Source organism: Corvus moneduloides, chromosome 5 (genome assembly GCF_009650955.1).
Source record: "Corvus moneduloides isolate bCorMon1 chromosome 5, bCorMon1.pri, whole genome shotgun sequence".
Classification (NCBI taxonomy): Eukaryota; Metazoa; Chordata; class Aves; order Passeriformes; family Corvidae; genus Corvus; species Corvus moneduloides.
This window is the reverse complement of record NC_045480.1, coordinates 36,876,216-36,896,820: the sequence shown is the minus strand read 5'-3', so window position 1 is coordinate 36,896,820 and position 20,605 is coordinate 36,876,216. Positions and strand designations below refer to the sequence as shown.

The window sequence follows — 20,605 nt, the reverse complement described above, 5'->3', positions numbered from 1 at the left end:
ATTTTAAAAAAGGTGATTACTAGTCATGTGCCTTCTGTATTTTATTACATATATAAACCTTATTTATAGGGAAAAAAGATTCAAGCATTTCTTTCTGTATTTTTGCATTGATAGATGAATGTTGAGTACTTACTTTAAATTTTCCTACTATTCTGTGCGAAAAAAAACCCAAGTCAGCTTCTGCTAGTAAAAATCAGAAATGGTACTGTCAGACTTCAGACAGTGTGGAACAGTAACAAGTACATTTATTGATATAAATTCCTAAGTAGAATATAGAAACAAGAAGTTACATTTAATGTGAAAAAATACAGCATCTTGATTGTTACTAAGAAGCAGGCTGAGAAGTTCACTTCTTCAGCACTTGTAAAGAAGTCCTGTGATTTCCTCTTTTGTTTTCTCATGCAGGTGATTAATGCTGCAGAACTCAAGAAGTTCTCCAGTTATAAAAATATATTTCAGTTCAATTGTGTTACACATAATTATGACAATTAGTCTGAATTCTTGATATGAAGACAGGGAAACTGTGGCTCCCTGTGGTAAGAAATAGCTAAGATAAAAGTAATGCAAAGAATACATGTGCTATGCTGCCCCATAAAGGGGTGTGCTCTGCCTGGTGCAGCAGAGCAGTACAAACTCTTTTTCACCACCTACATCTCTGTGAAGCCTGCAGGACTTTTTGCCTGCTGAACGAATGGATAGAATTGGTGTATAAAGGGGTCCATACGAGTGAATGTAAGGTCAGTTTTTTGATACAGCATTATGTGACTGCAGGAGGACTTGCACAGCACAGGCAGACATATGTTTTCTCAGAAGGGAAAGGCTGCTTTTGAAATTGAAATAATCTTTTCAGTCTTTGTGTATTTCATGTGTAAGAAAACACAATGCTCAAACTGTAGACCAACAGAACAAACTTCCACAAGGAAAGCAAAGAAGACAAATTGTAAATAATTTTCAATATCAACCTTACATTTCAAAAGAATTACTAATTTGCTTATGTTATGCTCATACATGAAAAGTATTGCAAACTTGTCAGATTTTAGCTCTTAGCATACACATACACATTGATGCATCTGCCTCAAGTCCAACAGAGCATTCCTTGCCACTCAGCAACCTATTGGCATGCATAGTGCTCAGATGATGAGTTCCTCCTAACAGAATACAGTATACAGGTTGAATAGATGATCTTTCTCCAGAAAATATTAGCTAAATGAGCTTCAGTACATATTTTGTCCCTTTTAAAGTATTTCTCTTCTGCAAGGATTATAGGATTTCCCATAAGGTTAATAATAATGGCTATGGTTGCTCTTAAAAACTTAAAAATTTAAGTTTATACTGGTCTCCACTGTCAAAAACAGACTATTGAAATAACAAATGAGGTTCACTTCCTCAGAATGTGTAAATGTCCCAGCTTAGAGTTCAACTTTCAACAGCTGAAAGACAATACCATTGACACGTACCTGGCACTAGTTACTTGGGTTTATTTTTTCCTGGAAAGCAGTTTTGGGCGACAGAGTGGCGTCCGGGTTTCCCAGGTTGTTGTGCTGACAAACTGCAGTGGTGGTAAAGGCAGGGAGTCTGACAAAATCTCATTAATCATTTTAAATTAAATCCAACATTCCACTCCAGCACTGCCAAGAAGAAAGCTAACTTTTACAAATGAATACTCTCTCTGAAAATAACTGGTATCCTGATCATATTGCTTTACAAAAATACGCTTGATTTCTGTAAGGAACACATTGAGTATTTTTAAGCTTAGAAAATGCATTTTTTGGACTGCTAGGAATCTGAAAAGTGCTTTTTGCTTGTTTTCTCTATTGAGGTCTATGAGTGAACCACACAACTGAAAACTAAGAGCTTTTTTTTCAATGGATTGAAGGGTTTTGCTTTTCTAAAATTTTAAGTGCAGAAAGTTTGTTTTTAATGCAAATGAATTTCACATGGGAAATGGAAGTATTCAATTTAGATATTTTCTCTCAGCATACTTATATGAATAAGAAAGGAAAACTGCAAAGTTACTAACATTAATATTAGCAAAAAGACTGAGGTGACGATGGAGCAATGTGATCTCTTTTAGGTTTTTTACATACACACTTCTGTATCTACTCCTAGCTATTTGATTACAATTTAATTACAGTATTGTATGGCAATTTTGAACTTTGAACATCTCATAATAGAGTACCACGTAAAATTTTATCTTACTAAAATCACGATTACATGCAGATTATAAAAGTTTCTATTTCTCTTTAAGGCAAAATGAAACCATAATGTGCCGATGTGAGACACAGGAAATACTTTATATCTGTTCTTTGCCCACTTTAATGGTGCTTTTGGGCTTAGAGTGGTAGATTTTTCAATGGCAGAGAACAAGTCATCAGCCCTAATGTTTATTAGTTTTAATACATCCATGAAATATTTGAGAAGAAAAAAAAATCCTAATCCAATAAAGGGCAAGTAAATATGACTTTCCTAAACTTATTATAATTTTGATGTTTTAACATGATCAAGTAGGTATACCTCAATTTTGTTTAAATACTTAATACTCATTTTCTAAAAACAGAACAATAAACAATATCAGATTGCACAATGACATCCTTACACAGAGAACAAAACTATTACCACTTCAAAAAAGAGCAATTCCTGTTGGTAAACTTGTTTATGTTAAGAGCATTAATAAACTGCAGAATACTGAAGAAAAAATAGTAACATTTATTTGTCCAGCTAGTCAGTTTATTTTCTTAAAGCTGTCTTCTGAAACGGTTTACATTTTTTCTTCTTCCAATGTGGGGGGTGGAAGGGAAAGGTTAAAGAGAACAAATTGAATTTTTTTTCCTGAATGCAAATTTCTCACTTGCTTCAAAATTGACAAGCATGTCTCAAACTTGTATTTGTTTGGGCTTCTGTATGTTGAAGCAGCTTTATTTTAAAAAGTCAAAGCTGTATAAATGTATTGTTTAGCATTTGAATGAAAAGTATTCTAGACAGAAATAGAGTCTGAGAAAACAGGTAATATCAGATCCTGTCTATAGCAAGCCATGTGAATGTCTAATATATGTCATATTCCTTCAATAAATGCAATCAGAGCCTCAGAATTTAATAAAGGCAAACATGACCTGCATTAGTGTGACACTTTCCATGGACACAGGGCCACTCATTTTCCCTGACATGAAGAGAAAACAATTTTCCTTGTCACATCTGCGTATACTGAAGTTACCAAACTTTTAGAAATGGCCATTCAGAACAATTCCACTGTCTTTTAGGACCAGAACAGCGAGTGTGTGCAGGGGGATGGGCTGCAGGCTCATTTCTTCCCTCAGCACTGTGTACAGTGCATACAGTTAAGAGTTAAGGCAACACCACATGGCCAAAGTTCAAAGGACATGCAGTGGTGGAGTCACAATAGCTTGGCAATCACTTTGTAGTTATAAGCATGATCATGCTCATGTAATTAGACTTGAGATCCTCTACAGAAGTCTTCTGAAGTGCTTGATCAAGTAGCTATTTCCACATCACATCGTTTAGTGACACCTGGATCAATGAAATACCATTATTTTTAAATGTGCGTGGAGACACCAAGTGCATTGAAGAAGATGCTGTCCAAAACTTTAAGAGTTTGTGGAGGGCAACCAAGAGAATTTTTCTCACTTTTTAAGAGCACAATTACACCGGCTGAACTTTTTTTCTCCTTTTAAGACAGAAAATTGTGTAGCCTCATGTAAAGTCTAGATTGCTAAAATGCAAAAAATTCTTTCTCGGCCACTTTAGAGATAGACTCAAACTGGAAAAAGGACAGAAGAAATGTCTATATTAATCAGTTGTTTCTTGGTTGCCTCTGAGGGAATTCACACTTGGCATGTTGTGTTTGCTGTTTTTTGTTCAACTCTGCGTTAGTAACTAAATGTACAGCATGAGTTGGGTGCTAATCCTCTAACACTGTTCAAAATCCTGTCGTGAAGATCACATGCTGTTATCTGCATGTCATTAGGGTTTTGTTTTCTTTTCCCCTGGACTTGTCTTATGGAAACTTGAATTGTATCATCCTGTTTCTAATTTATCTTCTTGGCTGCTACACTGGCCTTCAAGTTTTCTAAACCTTGCTAATAGATGTACTCATCCATTCCAGAAAAAAACATGTTCTGTCTGCCTGGAGGCTTTGCTCTGTATCAGGGTAACTGGAACTTAAGAGAAATGCAGACTAACAATTCATACTCTCTTATTAGTGCAAAATCAAAACCAGTATCACTAATGTCAACCTAAACATAAATCAGAAGAGAATTAAGCCTTGCTCTGCATTTGTGGTTTGAGAAGAAAATATTTTCTAATAAGAAGAGTTCTAATTTCAAAATTCACTGAATTTTTCTTTTAAAGTGTGTAACTTTTGAGGAGTGTTTCTTAGAAAACTATATTCTGCTGTCTCCACTTAAGGTCACTTTAAGGACCCCAGAGACACTTGTCCTTTATTGCTGGTTTTACAAATTATGCTAAAAGTTTTCCATTTTTTTTTTTTTTGCCCCTGTAACACAGGAGCAGATATCTGTGCCTTAAACAAAGCTCCCCACTGTACTATGTACTATTTGTGTTTGAGATTAATTGACTGCTGCAGAACACATCCTTGGACTTTTTGAAACACATGAAACAACACAGGGTGAGGAGTAGTTATCCTGAGCAAGGCAAGTGATACTGTAAACCTGTCTGGAATATGGCCGCAGTACTGCTGGCTCCTGGCTTTGGCTGTGTGTGCTACATAAGTGCAATGGCATTTACACTGGATTAAATGGAATGTAATAAAAAAGTACTTTTTTTGCATGCATTTCTGTTTGTGGAACAGAGCTATAAACACTTGAAATAGCAGTAATAGCTACATCTTTTTCCTCCCATCATTTATGTAGGCCTTGTATGAACTGTCATTGTCATGACTCTTCTCACATCTAAAACAACACTCCCTCGGTGCCAAACAGAAAGCAGCAGCATAGGCAAAGTGCATGGCTGTGAGGTGTCATTCCTGCATTCAATTCAGATTAGTTCTGTTTTACAGATTAAGAATACCTTCCCACCTCACCTCACGGTACGGTAGGGAAAAAGAAGAAATATACTTGTTACCATGATGTATCCAGATGCTACTGATAGCTGAATATTATGTAAACAAACATAATCAGGAGCAGCTCTTACTTCAACTGCATGTTACATAAATTTAAAAAAAGCTCTGCTCTGTGAGTTGTCTGAACAAAAACTAGGCAAATCCTTATTTAATTCCTGCACATGCACAGCAGTTGCACTGCTAATACTCTCCACACTTCAGAAAATGTCAAGACACAACCTGACCAAGTAATTTTTGAAGTACTTCCATAAATTTAGAACTGTTTAAAATCTAGCTACATGACAGCTTTAGAAAGTAATTCAGTATCTGACTCTGAAACAGCTCCCCAAACCTGCACAGTCACTGCTCTAATCCTGCACCGTCAGTTTTTAACAGCCTTAGCAATGAGTCATCTGGTATATATTTGCCAAGGCATTTCCATCATTAACACTTCTAGACTGAGGGAACCAGTTGAAAGCAGCAACATGTTGGTCACTCCTGCCACCTTCCCTGTTTAGATTTCTTCTTGCTTACTGCGCTGAATAGGTGATTGTAGTTGCCCTGTTTCCCAAAAACTAGTATCTGCAAAAGGGGTTATGTACGTAAATCACGTAAGCCTCTCTGCACACTGCATGATTTCCCCTGGCTACCCCTGTATGGCATCAGGGTTCATCTAAAATAGAGCCTGTAATCTCTAAAATTGAGTGAATGGCAGGTGGGCAACATGCTAACTCAAGTTAATAAATACAGTATAAAATACCAGCTTAGATATTTTACAAGTGTTCTATCATCTCCTAGAATAAACTTTATTGTAATATTCAGACCAATGTTCCTCTAACTTAGGTATCTGAGGTAGTCAGCATTGTAAAAAAATGCAAATGGAAGTCAAACACTAATTTAAGAGATAAAAGGAGAAATTTTAGTTAAAATACTTTACAATAAAATAATTATGATTATAAATCTCTTTAGTTAAATATATACACATTACATGGTATTCTAAAAAGAATGAACTTATTAAAGTTTCAAGCAGATCTAATGCACAAATTCACCACTTTGTCAGCTTAGACTGTAATGTCAGTTTAACATTCATAAATGGCTGTGTCAGACTAATGGCATTGTTTTGTGCAAAACTAAAAAAAACCTATGAAAAAAAATTCCTTCTGTTCCTACAGTAAATAGATAGAAAAGGTAGTTTACACATACACACACTTATACACACAAACTTTGATTGCATACAGAGGTTAGAATGACCAGCACTAAAATAACCCCCATCTCTACAAAATAATTAATATCTGGAATCGATGTAATTTCTGAAAATTATAAATTTTAAGTGCTAGCAAATTGTGCTTTTAGGCAGCCACGTGGCCAATAAGGTAGATGTTGTCATAAAGGTGCCCTACAAAATCTTCACTAATATTCTGTGCAGCTCGTCGCGTATTTCGGATGAATTCCCTCTTTGACATTTTGTTCTTCACGTGAGGGCTTGTTAGATCAATCGAAAGAAGAATCAAAGAGTAACACAGTACATAAACTGCATCTAGACAAGAGAGAATAAATAAAAAAAGTTTAAAAAAGAAATTGTGATCATTGAAAATATTGCTCCCTGCCTACACACACACATATACATCCAACTACTCAGAAGGGTATCCCAGTGAAATAAAATTTAATATGGAACTTTCAAAGTAATAACGTCAGCACACTGCCAAATGAGAATTTACAAATCTCTTAGTATTTCTACATAATCCAAAAGCCACTAAGGGCTTTATGTATTTTCATTTAAACAGATTCTTAAGTTTGTGTAAACTGAAGACAACATCCTGCAAAAGCTTATCTTCTAAATATGTAAGCAGTTCCACTGCTGAAAACTGCCTCCCCCAACCAGTTAGAAATGCTTGTTAACTTGATTATGGCCTAATATTCCCTTTCATTTCTGTGAGACTATCCACAAGGTAAAATGTTAAGTAAGACTCTGCAAGAGGAAATTCAGAAATAGGAAAAAGCTCAAGTACAGACAAAAATGAAGGAAAGATAACATGGAAATAAACCCAACTAATCAGCTAAAAAAGAATCAGTACGTTTGTTTTTGGTTTTTGTTTTTTTTTTTTTCAACCCAAGTGGAATGCTGACTCTAAACTGAACCATTTTGTACTTTCAGAAATACTTGTTTAGGTGCTGATTTTAGAGCTATCAGAAACATCAGCATCGTCCAGAAGTATAAAGACTGATCCACTACTCATTTTTGCTTACCAGGGCTAAGGCCAAGCTCTCTCATCAAATCAGGGTTACAAGCACAGAATCTGTGAGAGAACTTTGTTATGAGAGTTTCAAGGTACTCCCCACGCTCCTCAGGAGCATGAATGTGTCTGAAGAACTCTCTCAGTGCATTTGGCAAGAACTGATTTCTGAAGTTGTGCAGCGTCACGAGGTCATCCAAAACATCTCTCCTGGTAGAATGGAAACCCACATTATTAGAAAAGTTTCTTTTAACTGTTTAAATACAAAAATGTGCAATTTTAAAAACAAAAATTAAAGCTTTAGAATAGCATAAGCTTTTGTTTCTTCTGAAAGTTGAAATTATCACTAACAGTACAAAGATAATATAAACACATGTTCTTTGCTTATTAGTAGCCAAATACTATAAAAACACACATTAACCAGAATTCAAAATTTATACATATATTCAAAGTCTACATAGAGGCTTTGCTTCCTTTAAAGTGACAAAACCACTATAAAAGACAGTAAAGGGAACAGACTCATGTGTGCCACACATTTTGATGTCTAAATTGTAACAGGAGTATCTTGTTAAAACCAGGCTTCAGCTAGGCAGAATTTGCTCACATAAGTGATCAGGGTGTGATGTTCTCAAGTGTCTTCCACTGAACACAGAAACATCTAAAAGATTCAGACCACACCTATATTAGCAGATGTGCAAAAGACAGTTGAAAAAAATTTAGAAGCAAATTTGAAGAATATTCTCCTATGTTTAACCTGATTTTTACCTTTCAGTACTAAGATGGGAGTTTCAGCATTTAGAAAAGTAGTTTTTATTTTTAGTATCTGATTATGCTCTAATTACGAAGGGCAGATATATGGTAGTAGGAGTTGCTAATATTAACTTGCAATCTCATCCATTAAATGTTTTTTTTAGTATTGCCTAAAAAATTGATAAATCTGAAGTTTTACAGCACAGGACTGTCAATGGTGGTAAACACTACAGACTCCTTTTATTCCTTTAGTAGTACAGGCTGAAGAGGATGAGAACCAGGAAAGGATTCCTGCTAGAACTGCTGTTGGCCCTCTGTTCTTCCTATTTAGGTGCAGTTACTATTCTCCTTCTCTTTCATGATACTGCCACACCCCAACATGATGGCATGAAAAAGCACTGTGGAGACAGAAGAGCACGCTACAGCAGGCAGAGTATTCCCTTCTGTAGCTCCTGATGTCTCCAAGAGGATTCTCCCTTCCATCTCAGAAGGTGTGCGCAACTTCCAATCAAGAAACATCAGGCAACCAAGTAATGGTTAGATGACTCAACATTAGTTAAAAAGCTATCAACCCTTGATAAAGTGATAACTACTCTTTCTGAATAATGCATACAGAGGGGAAAAAAAACCTCAAGTCAAAAAAAGCAGCAAAATATCTATGTAAGATTTTGTGAGGATGTGAGATATATTATTTATAAGTGGTGTTTTTGAAGATTCGTAATAGTGTTACAGTCACATAAATACTTGAACTAACTGTTCAGATTTAGCAGAATCATTACCTACTTGCATTTTTTTGCCTTTTTACATCCTTGAAGTTGCATCTCTACATTCAAAATATTGCTAAATGTGGCTGTACATTGAAAATTAACAGAAAATATCTTAAGAGAAATTTGAATTACCTTTCATCAAGGTAGATTCTCAGCTTCTTCCAATTCAGTGTTCTTGTGCAAAAGATAAACTTAGCTATTTCTTTCGGTGAATCGTCTAGTATGCCTTTGGACATAAAGTAGTTGACTCCCTGAGATAAAATACATGTACATATAAATACGTTTAATCTTCATAATGTATTTAGGAACAAGTATTGTACTTCACAATGTAGGAATGTAGTCCTACAAATTAACTGATTTGTTTTTCAGAATGATTCCTCCTCCTCTAAACCACATTTCAACATGCAGAATACACTCTAAAGTTATAAATCAAATGCAAAGAAACAATTTATTGTTATGGTTGAGATTTTACATACAGTCATAGTAGAAAATTTTAAATTATGAACCCCATAATGAGCATGACAGGTCTTTAATAATTTCTTTACAGCGTATATCTGTAGTTTGCTTTTCATACTTTTGTAATAGTATTTAAAATGTTGCAGGGACCATAACTGGTAATTTCGTAACTTTTGCAAATAAGAAAATCTTAGCCATAATATGTTTAGTCTTTAACATCTTCCATTAAAACAGTAATGTTCTCACATGTATACAATGTATCACATTCAAATAGATGCATTAAATGCATTTGTTTAAATGTGTAATAATGCAAATAAACACAAGCACGCTGATTTCAAAGCATAGGTAAGTATCAACATATATAAATATGCATACACATAAATAAGAACACTATGCCTAACATAAAAATAGTTTAAAAATACAGAATTGCATATAATTTATACTCATATTATGATTTCCAGAATTTTCCACTTTGACCAAGCACACATTTCTTATAGAATAAACACAACAAATTTAAAGTATTTCAGTGATATTCTGGATTCTCTCTGGTCATTGAAATATCCCAAAGCATAAAACTATTTTCCTTACAGTCTCAGAAATCAAAACCCAACTAATGGATTTAAAAAATGTTCACATTTTTCAACAGCAAAAATCTAAACCTAAGAATAACTAACCAAGTTCTTCTGATGCAATTTGGCAGGGGCTGGGAGCAGTTCTTAGCATTTGTTACAAAGAAGTGTTACAACACTTAAGTACAATATATCTTGACTATAGCATAAGGTTGAAATGTAAAATGAGTAGGAGAGTGCATTTCTGCATAGAATAATGTACCAAGGCCACAACCTAAATCACCTTTAAAATACTTCTGAAATATTTTTTCATAAATCTTCTGATATCAAACTTCACAATATTTTGTAAGTCTGCCCTTTTAGTTTACATTACAGCTATAAAGATGGAGGGGCAAGCTGTCATTCAGTGTATAAACTAAACTTCCCAGTGCTCTTGAATTTTGTGTGAAAAAGAAATAAAGGACTGATGGAAGTTTGGAACACTTTGTGAAGTGGCTTAGTGAAGCAAAGTCTTAGTAGCATCAAGCAGGAAAATAGTTAGAATATATGTTTAAGAACACAAGTTAAAAGCCAAGAAACACCTGTAGTATTAACTAGCTATTTTTACCAGTCCATAGTTTTTGCTTATATATTTATAGAAAATAGCATTTATCAACATACATCTATTTTGTTAAAATAACGTCTTACAAAAATAAATAAAAATATAAAGGTTTTTAATAGGTAAAACAAAAAATCTAGCAATGTTATGCCCCAATTTTAAGAAAAATCTTTTTTCAGGATGACAATGTAACATGTATTGCTCTACAGGCTTGCATTTCAGCCCAAATTAGATCATATTTAAGTTTGTCCATAATATGGATGGACAACATAACATTAAGTACTTTCTTGAACCAGAAGTAAGTAAAAAATTAAAAATGGGAGATTAAAATGAACAACAAGGATTTTGGCAACTTATATAAGATGAGCAGCAGAATGTCTCCTTTACATATATCCTGATTTAATGAGATTTATGTGTTTGCTTCAGTAATAAGAGTTTGCTTAAGGTTATACAAATTGAAGCCTGGCAAGGAAATCTTGAGTAGCATTTGTGCTGCAATTAACAAACACTTCTGCAACATATCCAGAAAACAGCTGGCATGGCATAGAAGAGGCAGGATGAAAATTATACCTTTTTTAAGACTGACAATGGGTTGGTTTCTCTGTGACAGAAAATGCCCCAGTTTCTTTCTTATGCACTAGCTTGCAACTCAATGTAGGATCTCCATCTAATAAGCTACAAAGTCTTTGCATTACCATTCTCTATCTCTAATTCCCTCTTTTCCCCCACCACACATAACACTTGACAATATCTTTCTCTGTGAATGCATTTGCCTCAACTCCTTCACAAGCAAACGGTATAAATAAAATATACTTCACCACATGCCATTGTTTTTAGTTGCTTTTTATTTCATCCTAAGCTATCAAAAATACTTTGCAACAGTAGAAGCTCAATTTCTCTTTTAAGTTCTTAAATTTTGTCTCACAGCAAATGAAATTTATTTACAAGATTTACAGCATGTCATTGAATCTGCTTTTCATAACACTGTAAATACCGCCTTGAAAACCTCTCAGAACCCCTGCTTCAAATAAATCACTTCTGATAGCTAAAATGGTCGCTTGTGGCATATATACTAGCTGAAATAGTAGCTCTATGCACTATTAAAACCTATGCTAAGATTATGCATCAGTCAGCTGGTGATTCTCCTAGGAAACATTTGACTGCAGTCAAGTAGGCTGTTCTGTGCCATGATCTACCAGGTCTGAAGAGGCCTTTTTAACACTCGGGAGACATTGCAGAATGAGCACATACAATAGTTTTTAAATTCTGATTCAGAGCACTATAATGCTCTTAGCATTAGAGAATTAGGGAAGATGACTTAAGGGTACTTGCCTACCTTGCCTCTGTGGCAAGCATGTTATCTCTGAATTTCAGACAGCTCTGGATAAAATATTAATGTATGGAAGTGTTGATTTAAATTATATATGCAAAAACCAATTTTAAGAATAGACTAATAGTAACAACAAAAGCCATTTGTTGTATTTTGGTATGTTATTTTTTTACAGCTGCTTCTTTTTTTTCCAGGCTCACAATGCTTGTTTTACCAACGTATTACAGCACTGACACTCCTTGCTTGCTTTCTACCTGTTTCCAATTTCCATTTGTTTATATCCATCCAAGATATCTAAAATGGAAAACTTTTCTTTTTCAGTGTTGGTTTCCTTTCTGCATTGACTTTCTTCTTTGCTAAGAGTACTATCAGAGCACTTCAGGACAGCACTCAACATTAAAACTTTCGTAGTTGCCTTTGACCCCTCTGTTTAGATATGCATACAAAACAAACCAGACACATCCTAAGTTAATGGCACAGAAATTTTGGAATCAGTATCTAGTATAGCAGGGTCTCAATTTCTGTTGGTGATTCTAGGTAACACTAACATTATTCGTAAATAATAATTAGACATGGATGGTATTATTGTTCCCATGTTTCTAGGGAAGTACACTATCTTAATATATTTACTGGTGCATCTTCTGGAACAAAATGCACAGTATGGATGAGATGTATAATACGTATTTTTATGATTGTTTTACTAAGTTACGAATCAAGTCATTTGTTGACAAATGTGGTCACAATATGTAATATACATTTCAAACAGTGTCTCTTTCACTGTATGTCTTTAAAATACAGTCTCGGTAATACAAACTTATGATGGCAGAAATTGCAAGTAGAACGCAGAAATATTTTTCATGTTACACAGAATCCATAACTAATAATCCACAAGATTAAACCACTGATTTTAATGTAGAATTATCAAAAGGTTTCAGCTCACTGTTCCAACTTTTTTTATAAATCACACAAAAGAACATCTTTCCTCTACAACATACGCATACTCATAATATTCTTCAGACAGATAAATCAATGCATCTCAAAATTGGCTTGCTTAGTAGATCACTATAAAATAGGATAAGTTTCAAAAAAACTTGCTGAGAAACACAGCACAGTAAACATTCCATCATCTACAGACTAGCAGGTAAGGTAGCTTTATACAAGTGGCTAACAATTTATAACCAGGAACAGGTCAAAAAAACCTGACCTCCCTGACAAAAACTAAGGGCAGTTTATAGTGAATGAGACAATCAGAAGAGTGGAAAGCCAGGCTTAGTGTAAGCACTGTCTTATTGTACTTTATTATTATGCTACGTAAAGGAAATCCTGACCTCACTGAGGACAGACAGTTTTGGTATAGTACAGATTCCATAAAAATAAATGCTTTTAAATAGATCAGTTAGAACCATTAAGGATGAAACAAAAAAATAGATCTTCTTTCCTGACCAAACGATTCTTGTTTGTACCTTCAGTTTCAGTTTTAGCTACATAGCATTGATCCGTGTAATAAACTTGATAAAATGTTTTATAGGGAGTTAGAAACTGGATACGAAACAATGGGAACTAACTTCTGGTTGCTTACAAATTCTGAGTCATAAGCACACAAGATGAAATGAGCACTGCATGAGAAACATTTCACATACACCATACACTCTTTAAAATAAAATACAGCAGAAACCACATAGGCAGATTAAACAACATAGTATTTATATTCAAGTGTTAATACTAACACTAAACCACCCCCCTCTCCAAAGAAACAACAGAAAACAGTTTCCAAAATCTTGGCTACAATGGTGGTGCCATATGAAAAAAACCCAACAAAACCAACCAACCAAAAAAAACCCCAAAAAAACCAAACAAAAAAAACCCCCAACCCAAACATGCACTAGAGGATTTTTTTTCAGATTACATGTCACATGTTTAGGCACATCCTTTCAGCAGAATGTGAGCACCTGCTATGAATTATGCAAGCTCATGCACACAATCAACACATTAAATTACAGCAGATATCACAACACCATGCACACAACAATGGCTAACCAGAGAATCCTACCACAAAGTGTGTAGATGCTCTTCCCTACCCCGTGAGCCACCGCTAGCTCTGGAGCTGTTGCTGTGGAGCCTGGTTACCCATTTTCATGACATGGGCGGTGTCCTTTGGAGAATCTTGCTCCTGTGGCTGTAAGTATTCCTATTTTTATAGTAATTTGATCAGGTCTGTTATCAAATGTAAAGCAGAGTTTGGCAGGAAATTCGGAGACACAATTTGTAATAGTGGAATGTCGTATCATATATTCCAGTCACAGTGTCCTTATAATAATAATTCTGCCAATATCACAGTCGTAAACAGTAAAAGCAATAGTATTTGTGAAGTGTCCTGAAACTCAGGCCCTGAATGATTCCTACCAGGCTATGGTGCTCCACAGGGAGAGAGGAACAGAGCCCTTAGGAGATACCCTGAGGTTCTCGTCTCTCATTGAAGCAGACTGTTTGTACTACTATTGTAAAATATAACCATAATGAAGAACCAAGAGTAGCATAATAAAGTTAATACCTAATTTAGGTATGCTGTAAGTTAGCTCTAATTTTCAGATCTTAATTTCCTTTAAAAATAATGAATCTCCTATTAAGTGCCTTTTCTGAAAGTTCCAAATGCTTTAAACATACCAAGATTACTTTAAAAAAAGTTAAAATATAATGGCACATTATAAACTAAGATAGTTAAGTGAAAAATTATGTTAAAGCAAATTGAAATACAAAGAAAAATTTGGATGGACAATGCTGCGACCAATATACTTGATACATTACTGAAAACATGTAAATTACCTAAATACTGCATTTTGTTTGAAAGCTTTTACATTTATTACTAAATTTGTGACAATTCTGCAGAAAATCAATACTAATCACTCAAGTGGCCAGGTGCTGATGTCTTGATGCTGCTGTATCAGAGTTCAAGGCAGAGTTCTACCAGAGAAATTACAAAATACTCTATTTGTGACTGATAAAAGTAATGGTCTCTTAATCAAGCAGAATATGAGATAAAGCAAGAACTTAAACGAAATCACATTATTTCAATGATTCATAGAACTGCTTTATTTATTTCACCCCATGGTCACAAGTTCACACTTCCTGTATCATATCAGCAGAGTGAAACTTGCTTCTAGAAGCGTATCTTTTCATATCACAATCCTTTTTGTACTTCAGATTTATTCAATTACCACTTCCATGTATACGTGTAACTATATGCAGGAAGTTAATGCTATTTTTGCTCAGTACTGTGTACTCTATTTTCCTAGGAAACATGAAGCAGGAGTCTGGTTTTATACACAAAGACTCTCTCTGTCACTTGGGCATTAACTATCTCCCAGGCAAAAGCTGTCTACTCTCAAACTGTTTTCTTCTTTGAAAGGTGACAGACTGAAAGCAGAAAATGACTTTTCCAGTTAGTTACATGAATTTGTAAATCAAAACCGTTCAGTTTGACAAGCAAATTTTTTTTTAAGATAAATTTATGTTGTTCTATAAGGAAAGATTATGCACAACAAACACCCACAGAAATTAAATCAAACTGATCTTCAGGGTAGTTCAGCAGCACATCTTTTTCATATTTCAAGATTTGCTCCTTGATAGTGGAAATAGGTAAAAGTCCCCTACAAGAAAACCTAATTGTCATAGAAGTAAATGGACTTTATACCTCATCCTGCTTTGCCTGAAGTGGGACCAAACTCATACTCTGCATTTTAGCATTTTTATTTATGTAAGCATATTGTTATGCTCTTACAATTCACCACTGTCTCTTCAGCTAGGATATCTGCCTCATTCCAAAGTCAATATGTGGTTATGAATTTATGGCATCCACAGAAGTGTACAGAGCACTTAAGAGGCAAGTCATGTAAATGATGTGCACAGGTAAAATATTCAAAAAAAGACCAGAATACAGCTGTAGCTCAGTATTAACCATCCCTACAGTAAAACAAACACCTATTAAAACTTTGTTTTTATATGACTATAATTAAAAAACAACAATCACAATTACTGTAACTGTTTGTTACTGTCAGCAACAGTTCACTTACCTCATCAGGGTTGGCATTAAAGGTGAGACTGCCCTCATCTAGCTGCATATACAATTTTCTAAAAGAAAATCCTAGAGGCGGATTCTTATTGTATATAGAACAGTGACCCCAAGTGGATTTGCACAACCTATGAAAATAGAATTAATCTATTATAAAAATTCCTTTCTGAATTTCACAGATTTTACAGAAGCAAAATGTAATCAACACTGCAAAGCTAAATACTCAAACTATAGGGAAAGTTAGAAGTAGGTTGCTTGTAACAGTTTTTAAGTCTTTTGCATGTGTTTTTCTAAAATCTTCAATTATATGATTAATGTTTTCTCCTCATAGAGGTTTTGGTGTCTTTGAGTGCAACCTCAAAACATATCCCAGTAGGTGGCATCATGACAACCACACAGCAGAGACCTCTGGCAGAAGCTGAACTCTGAAGAACAGTAAGAAGTTGTTCTCTTGCTGTACTGTGATGGATTAAAACATTTTGTTTCTTTTATTGTGCCCCAGCTGTGCAGTGAATTGGACACCACATCTGCACAAAATTAGGCCATTAATTCAGCACTTTCCCCATCTGTCCTTTTTCACCCAACTCTTCTTCCTCTTGTCTTGGCCAATCCTAATGACTAGATCCAGCCCCATCACTCTCTATCTTCTATAACTTTTCAGCTTCTTTTCCTTTTATTCCACCCTGACTCCTCAGTTTCATCAGTTTCTATCCCTCATCTCAGTTTCTTTGATGATGCCATCTGAAATTACCTTTCACTTTCTACGCACACTTTAGATTCCTTATTGAACTGGTAGTTCTGCTTCAACACATCTGCCCTGTAACTAATCAGGAGCAATGTTTAGGACCCAGCAGGTAGTCACTTGGAGACATGGCAAATATTCTGTTTTCAGTTCAGGAACCTGGGTCTTATTTGGACTGAGTTCAGAACTGCAACCACAGTACTTGCCAAAGCTTAAACACACCCTTATGTGTGTGGAATAGTGAAGATTTTTACAGAGATTATGCAAATTGAGATTTTTATTTATCGCTAATCAGGACACATTTTCATTACCAAATGAAATGTGGTATGAATGTATTATTTGGAAAGATTTAACAAAAAATGATTTAACTGTTTCCCAGAATAAACTTCAAGAAAAATATGTATTTCCCCCCATATGGTAAGAATATATAGTGTGTGCAACTAAGAAGCTCTAGTATCTTCAAGCTTTGGTCTAAGGAATTTATTTGTATTTAGGGTGGGTTTGATACCAAGAACTGAGCACAATACAATGCATATTGGGTGGGTTTGATACCAAGAACTGAGCACAATACAATGCATATTGATAAACTTAGAAGCCTACTGATCTCCTTCACCAACATTCCTGTTTCCTATCAATGTAACAGTCCCGAATAGCAGAACAACTGTGACTAAGAAGTTATACTGCATTATCCTTTTTGTAGGTTCAAAAGCCTGATAGGAAGGGAAGCTGCTTAATTCAAATGCAGCAGGCTAAGGAAATAGATGAGGGAAGGAAGAGATGTAGAGAATAATGAAAGGAAAATAAACAACCTGAACAGCAACCCAACTGCTATAGTAGTAATACTGTCTGTTAAGGGAGAAGAAAATGTTGTGAAAGAAGTTACAAGTTCTGCTGACCATCTACTCTAAAGATAAAAATGATTTCATGAGTCTTTCCTAGTGCTGTAAAACATAAAATACCAGAGAATATAATGTTAGTTACATTTTGATATTACACTATTTAATCTGAGAGAATGTTCCTTTATTTATTTCCCAGACATACAAATTCTGCATATGTTATACATGAATGTGTTTTGAGTGTTAGGCTGAAGAAACTTCACTTGAGAAAAAAAGACCTTTTCTTTCTTCCCTCTCTAACCATCTTCCAAAAAAGATACACCTAAAATTGCTACAAGCATCGTAGATGAGCTCTCATTCCATGCCATTTGGAAGTTTAGCTGAATAGGTTTTCTTGCTTAAGCTAGACATCTGTTTGAAGTTCAGAGAAGTAATGATACAAACACTTGAGATGTGCTTTTAGCTAATACAAAAGTGAAGACAAGCCCCTGTTTCTTTTCCCCATGCTAGCTCAAAAAACAGGTGTATAATAATATATGTTTATTATATATAATATGATAATATATGTATACCTGTGCCAAGCACACTTGTATATGTTGTAATCTTCAGTAATAGCCCATACTAATTAGAAATCCAGAATAACACATTTTTAAATGATATATGTTTCCTCTGTGTCAATCTCATTTAACTTAGGAAACCTTTGCTAAGGTTAGAATGACAAAAAGCACTTACTGAGACAAATATAAAATCTAATAATTTTTACTATGTCCAGGTGATCCTTCTTTGTTTCATGCTTACCCTTGCCAGAGGAGCTCATCATTAGCAAGATCCTGCCAGACACATGATGCTAGACAGAGATCAGTTGCATTCAGGTATGACAAAATAGTAAAACTAAGCTCTGGTGGCAACATTTCCAGGTTAATGAATCCTTCTTGTTCTTTAGATTTCCTTGTCTTCAACAGGTGGTAGATGTCAATGCCTCCTTGGGCTTGCTTGCGATGGCTCGTATTGGAAACATTGTTAGCCGGTATCCTCCTACCATGCTCTCTGGTAAGATAGCCTTGTCCACTGTATCCTTGCTGTTGCAATTGTTGGTTTCTAGCAATCCTCCAGAGTCCCTGACCCATCTGCGAGCCTGCTGGACATAAAATCCAAATTAAATGCAGACAGTTACTCGTAAACATTTTTAAGACAGACTTGGCACGTATGTAAACTTCTAGGACCAATCTGAATAGATAGAAAGTGAGTTCTATCAAAGTTATGCTGAACAGGTAATCAGTCTTCACAAGGCAACTGAAGAAATACTGAAAACGAAGCCCATAAAAAAACCTGGAAGATGTTTTTCAAAGTTTCCATGCTTGAAGAGCTACAAAATTAACAATAAGCTTCTGCAAAGTGTACCAAATATCATCTATATCCTATGTAAGTTAAGAAACCTTAGGCCTCAGTACATTTGGAATCTTCAGACTTCCCTTAAAATTTAATAAAAATACTTTATTTAGAGTCAATGAAGTGCTATAAAACATTAGGAGAAGCAAAAATATATTGGGTAGCACACAAGACGAGGCTGTGACTGACACTGAAACAAAGTTTAATGACTTCAGGGATAATGCAGTAAGGATTTAGAGTGTTCAGAAACAAGAGAATAAATATCTTTTCAAGGTTTCTTACCTAGTAGCATAACATAAAGCCTTGAGAATAAGGAAAATACTTATACAGAGAATATCACTGCAGAAATAGTATAAAAAGCCTTTCTGTAATGTAAAAAAAAAATATTAAAAAATATATTTGCTATTTTAAGGACCAACTGAAGAAATTTCACAGAAGAAACAAAATGAGACACTATTTAAACCATTCTACAACCAGTGGCTGAAAATCCACAAGCTCTATTTGTGCAGCTATTCACCAGCTTATACGCCATTTGTTAGAACACGTATAATTTTCCCAATCACATAATTACTTTCAGCTTTGTAGTACTCCAAGATGAATGCTTTCAGAACCCACTCAGAATACAAGATGAGCAAATCCATTGTTATAAAGCCTTTTAAGTAATGGTGTCAAAAACTGTATTTTAAAATTATTTTGAACATAAATTTTCAATCTTCAGATTCAATAGACCACTCAAACGCATGTTTTCAAACTTCCAATAATGTAGCTTTATCTAGTAATTGAAACCTCTTAATATCTTCTTGACTGTAGTAACTACCACAGTAAAAATAACATCACGCTTATTTATAAATCGCTGATCTTCTCTAGCTCTGTCTGGTTACAATCACAGTCTTGATTTAAATTCAAATTATGTCTCCTTCATGTTTCTTTGCTACTGCATAATAAATTCTTTTGCAGTGTTGACAAGCATGATAGGATGCTAAAAGTAATCTAGATTAATGCTGTATTAGTACTGGATTCTAGTTCATTAAATAAAAAGCAACATGTACTCTAAACATTCTCCACTTCATGGTAACTGAGCCCTCCAGCTGATGCTTTGCAGCCACGATTATCCCAACAGGATAACGTTCCTTCCTTCGATGCAAGCTTATCGAAGCTGAAGCTTCGTTCATCGCAGATGCATTGCAACCGAGGCCTGCTGGTCCCTCCCGTAACGTGAAAGCCCTTCAATCCTGGCTCCGGGCAACCAAGCTGGCGGGTGGAGGCACAGCCCGTCCCGCAGGCCCAGAGCAACCCCGGGGAGCCGAAGGCCGAAGCTGCCTAAAGCCACACCGCGTCCCGAGAAGTTCCGCAGCCGTGCCGCCCTCCTCCCGGCTCCCCGCCGCGCGCAGCGGCGCCGGGACCCGGCCCGGGCACGGCGGCCCCGCTCTCGGGGCACGGGCGATCGCGGCCCGGCGGGTGCCGCCCCCGGGCCCCATTGGGCCGCTCCCGGAGCCCCGGCTGCCGATTGGCCGTGCCGCCCGTCCGCCGGCGCCGCGGCACCCGCGGGCCCCTACCTGTGCCAGCTCGGCTCCAACCGCCGCCGCGACGAGCCCAGCCCGTCTCCGTGCGAGGGCCGCGCCGGTCGGGAGGGGCTGCGCGGGCCCGGCGGCGGGGACAGGCGGACAGGCCCAGGGATGGAGCCTCGGCAGGGAGGCCGAGCCCGCCGCCGCCGCCCCGACTCCTGCCCGGGCAGCTCTGACGTCTGCTGTTGTTGCTGGAAGTGACGTCCGCGAGGAAGGACGCGCGGGA

General features: G+C 36.1%; 1 protein-coding gene across 2 annotated transcripts; it reads right to left on the bottom strand.

The window, feature by feature from the left end:
- Positions 1–227: 227 nt before the first annotated feature.
- FBXO8 (F-box protein 8) lies at positions 228–20,548 on the bottom strand. Of its 2 annotated transcripts, none has more exons than XM_032110430.1 (6): positions 20,371–20,548; positions 18,224–18,560; positions 15,849–15,975; positions 8,958–9,076; positions 7,322–7,518; positions 228–6,611 (listed from the first exon to the last, which is right to left on the bottom strand). In XM_032110430.1, the coding sequence occupies exons 2-6, from the start codon at positions 18,550–18,552 to the stop codon at positions 6,424–6,426; spliced, it is 960 nt and encodes a 319-aa protein (XP_031966321.1). In that variant the 5' UTR covers positions 18,553–18,560; positions 20,371–20,548; the 3' UTR covers positions 228–6,423. The 2 variants fall into 2 exon arrangements, with proteins under 2 accessions (XP_031966321.1, XP_031966322.1); XM_032110431.1 differs by having other exon boundaries at positions 18,224–18,563; positions 20,371–20,520.
- Positions 20,549–20,605: the final 57 nt, after the last annotated feature.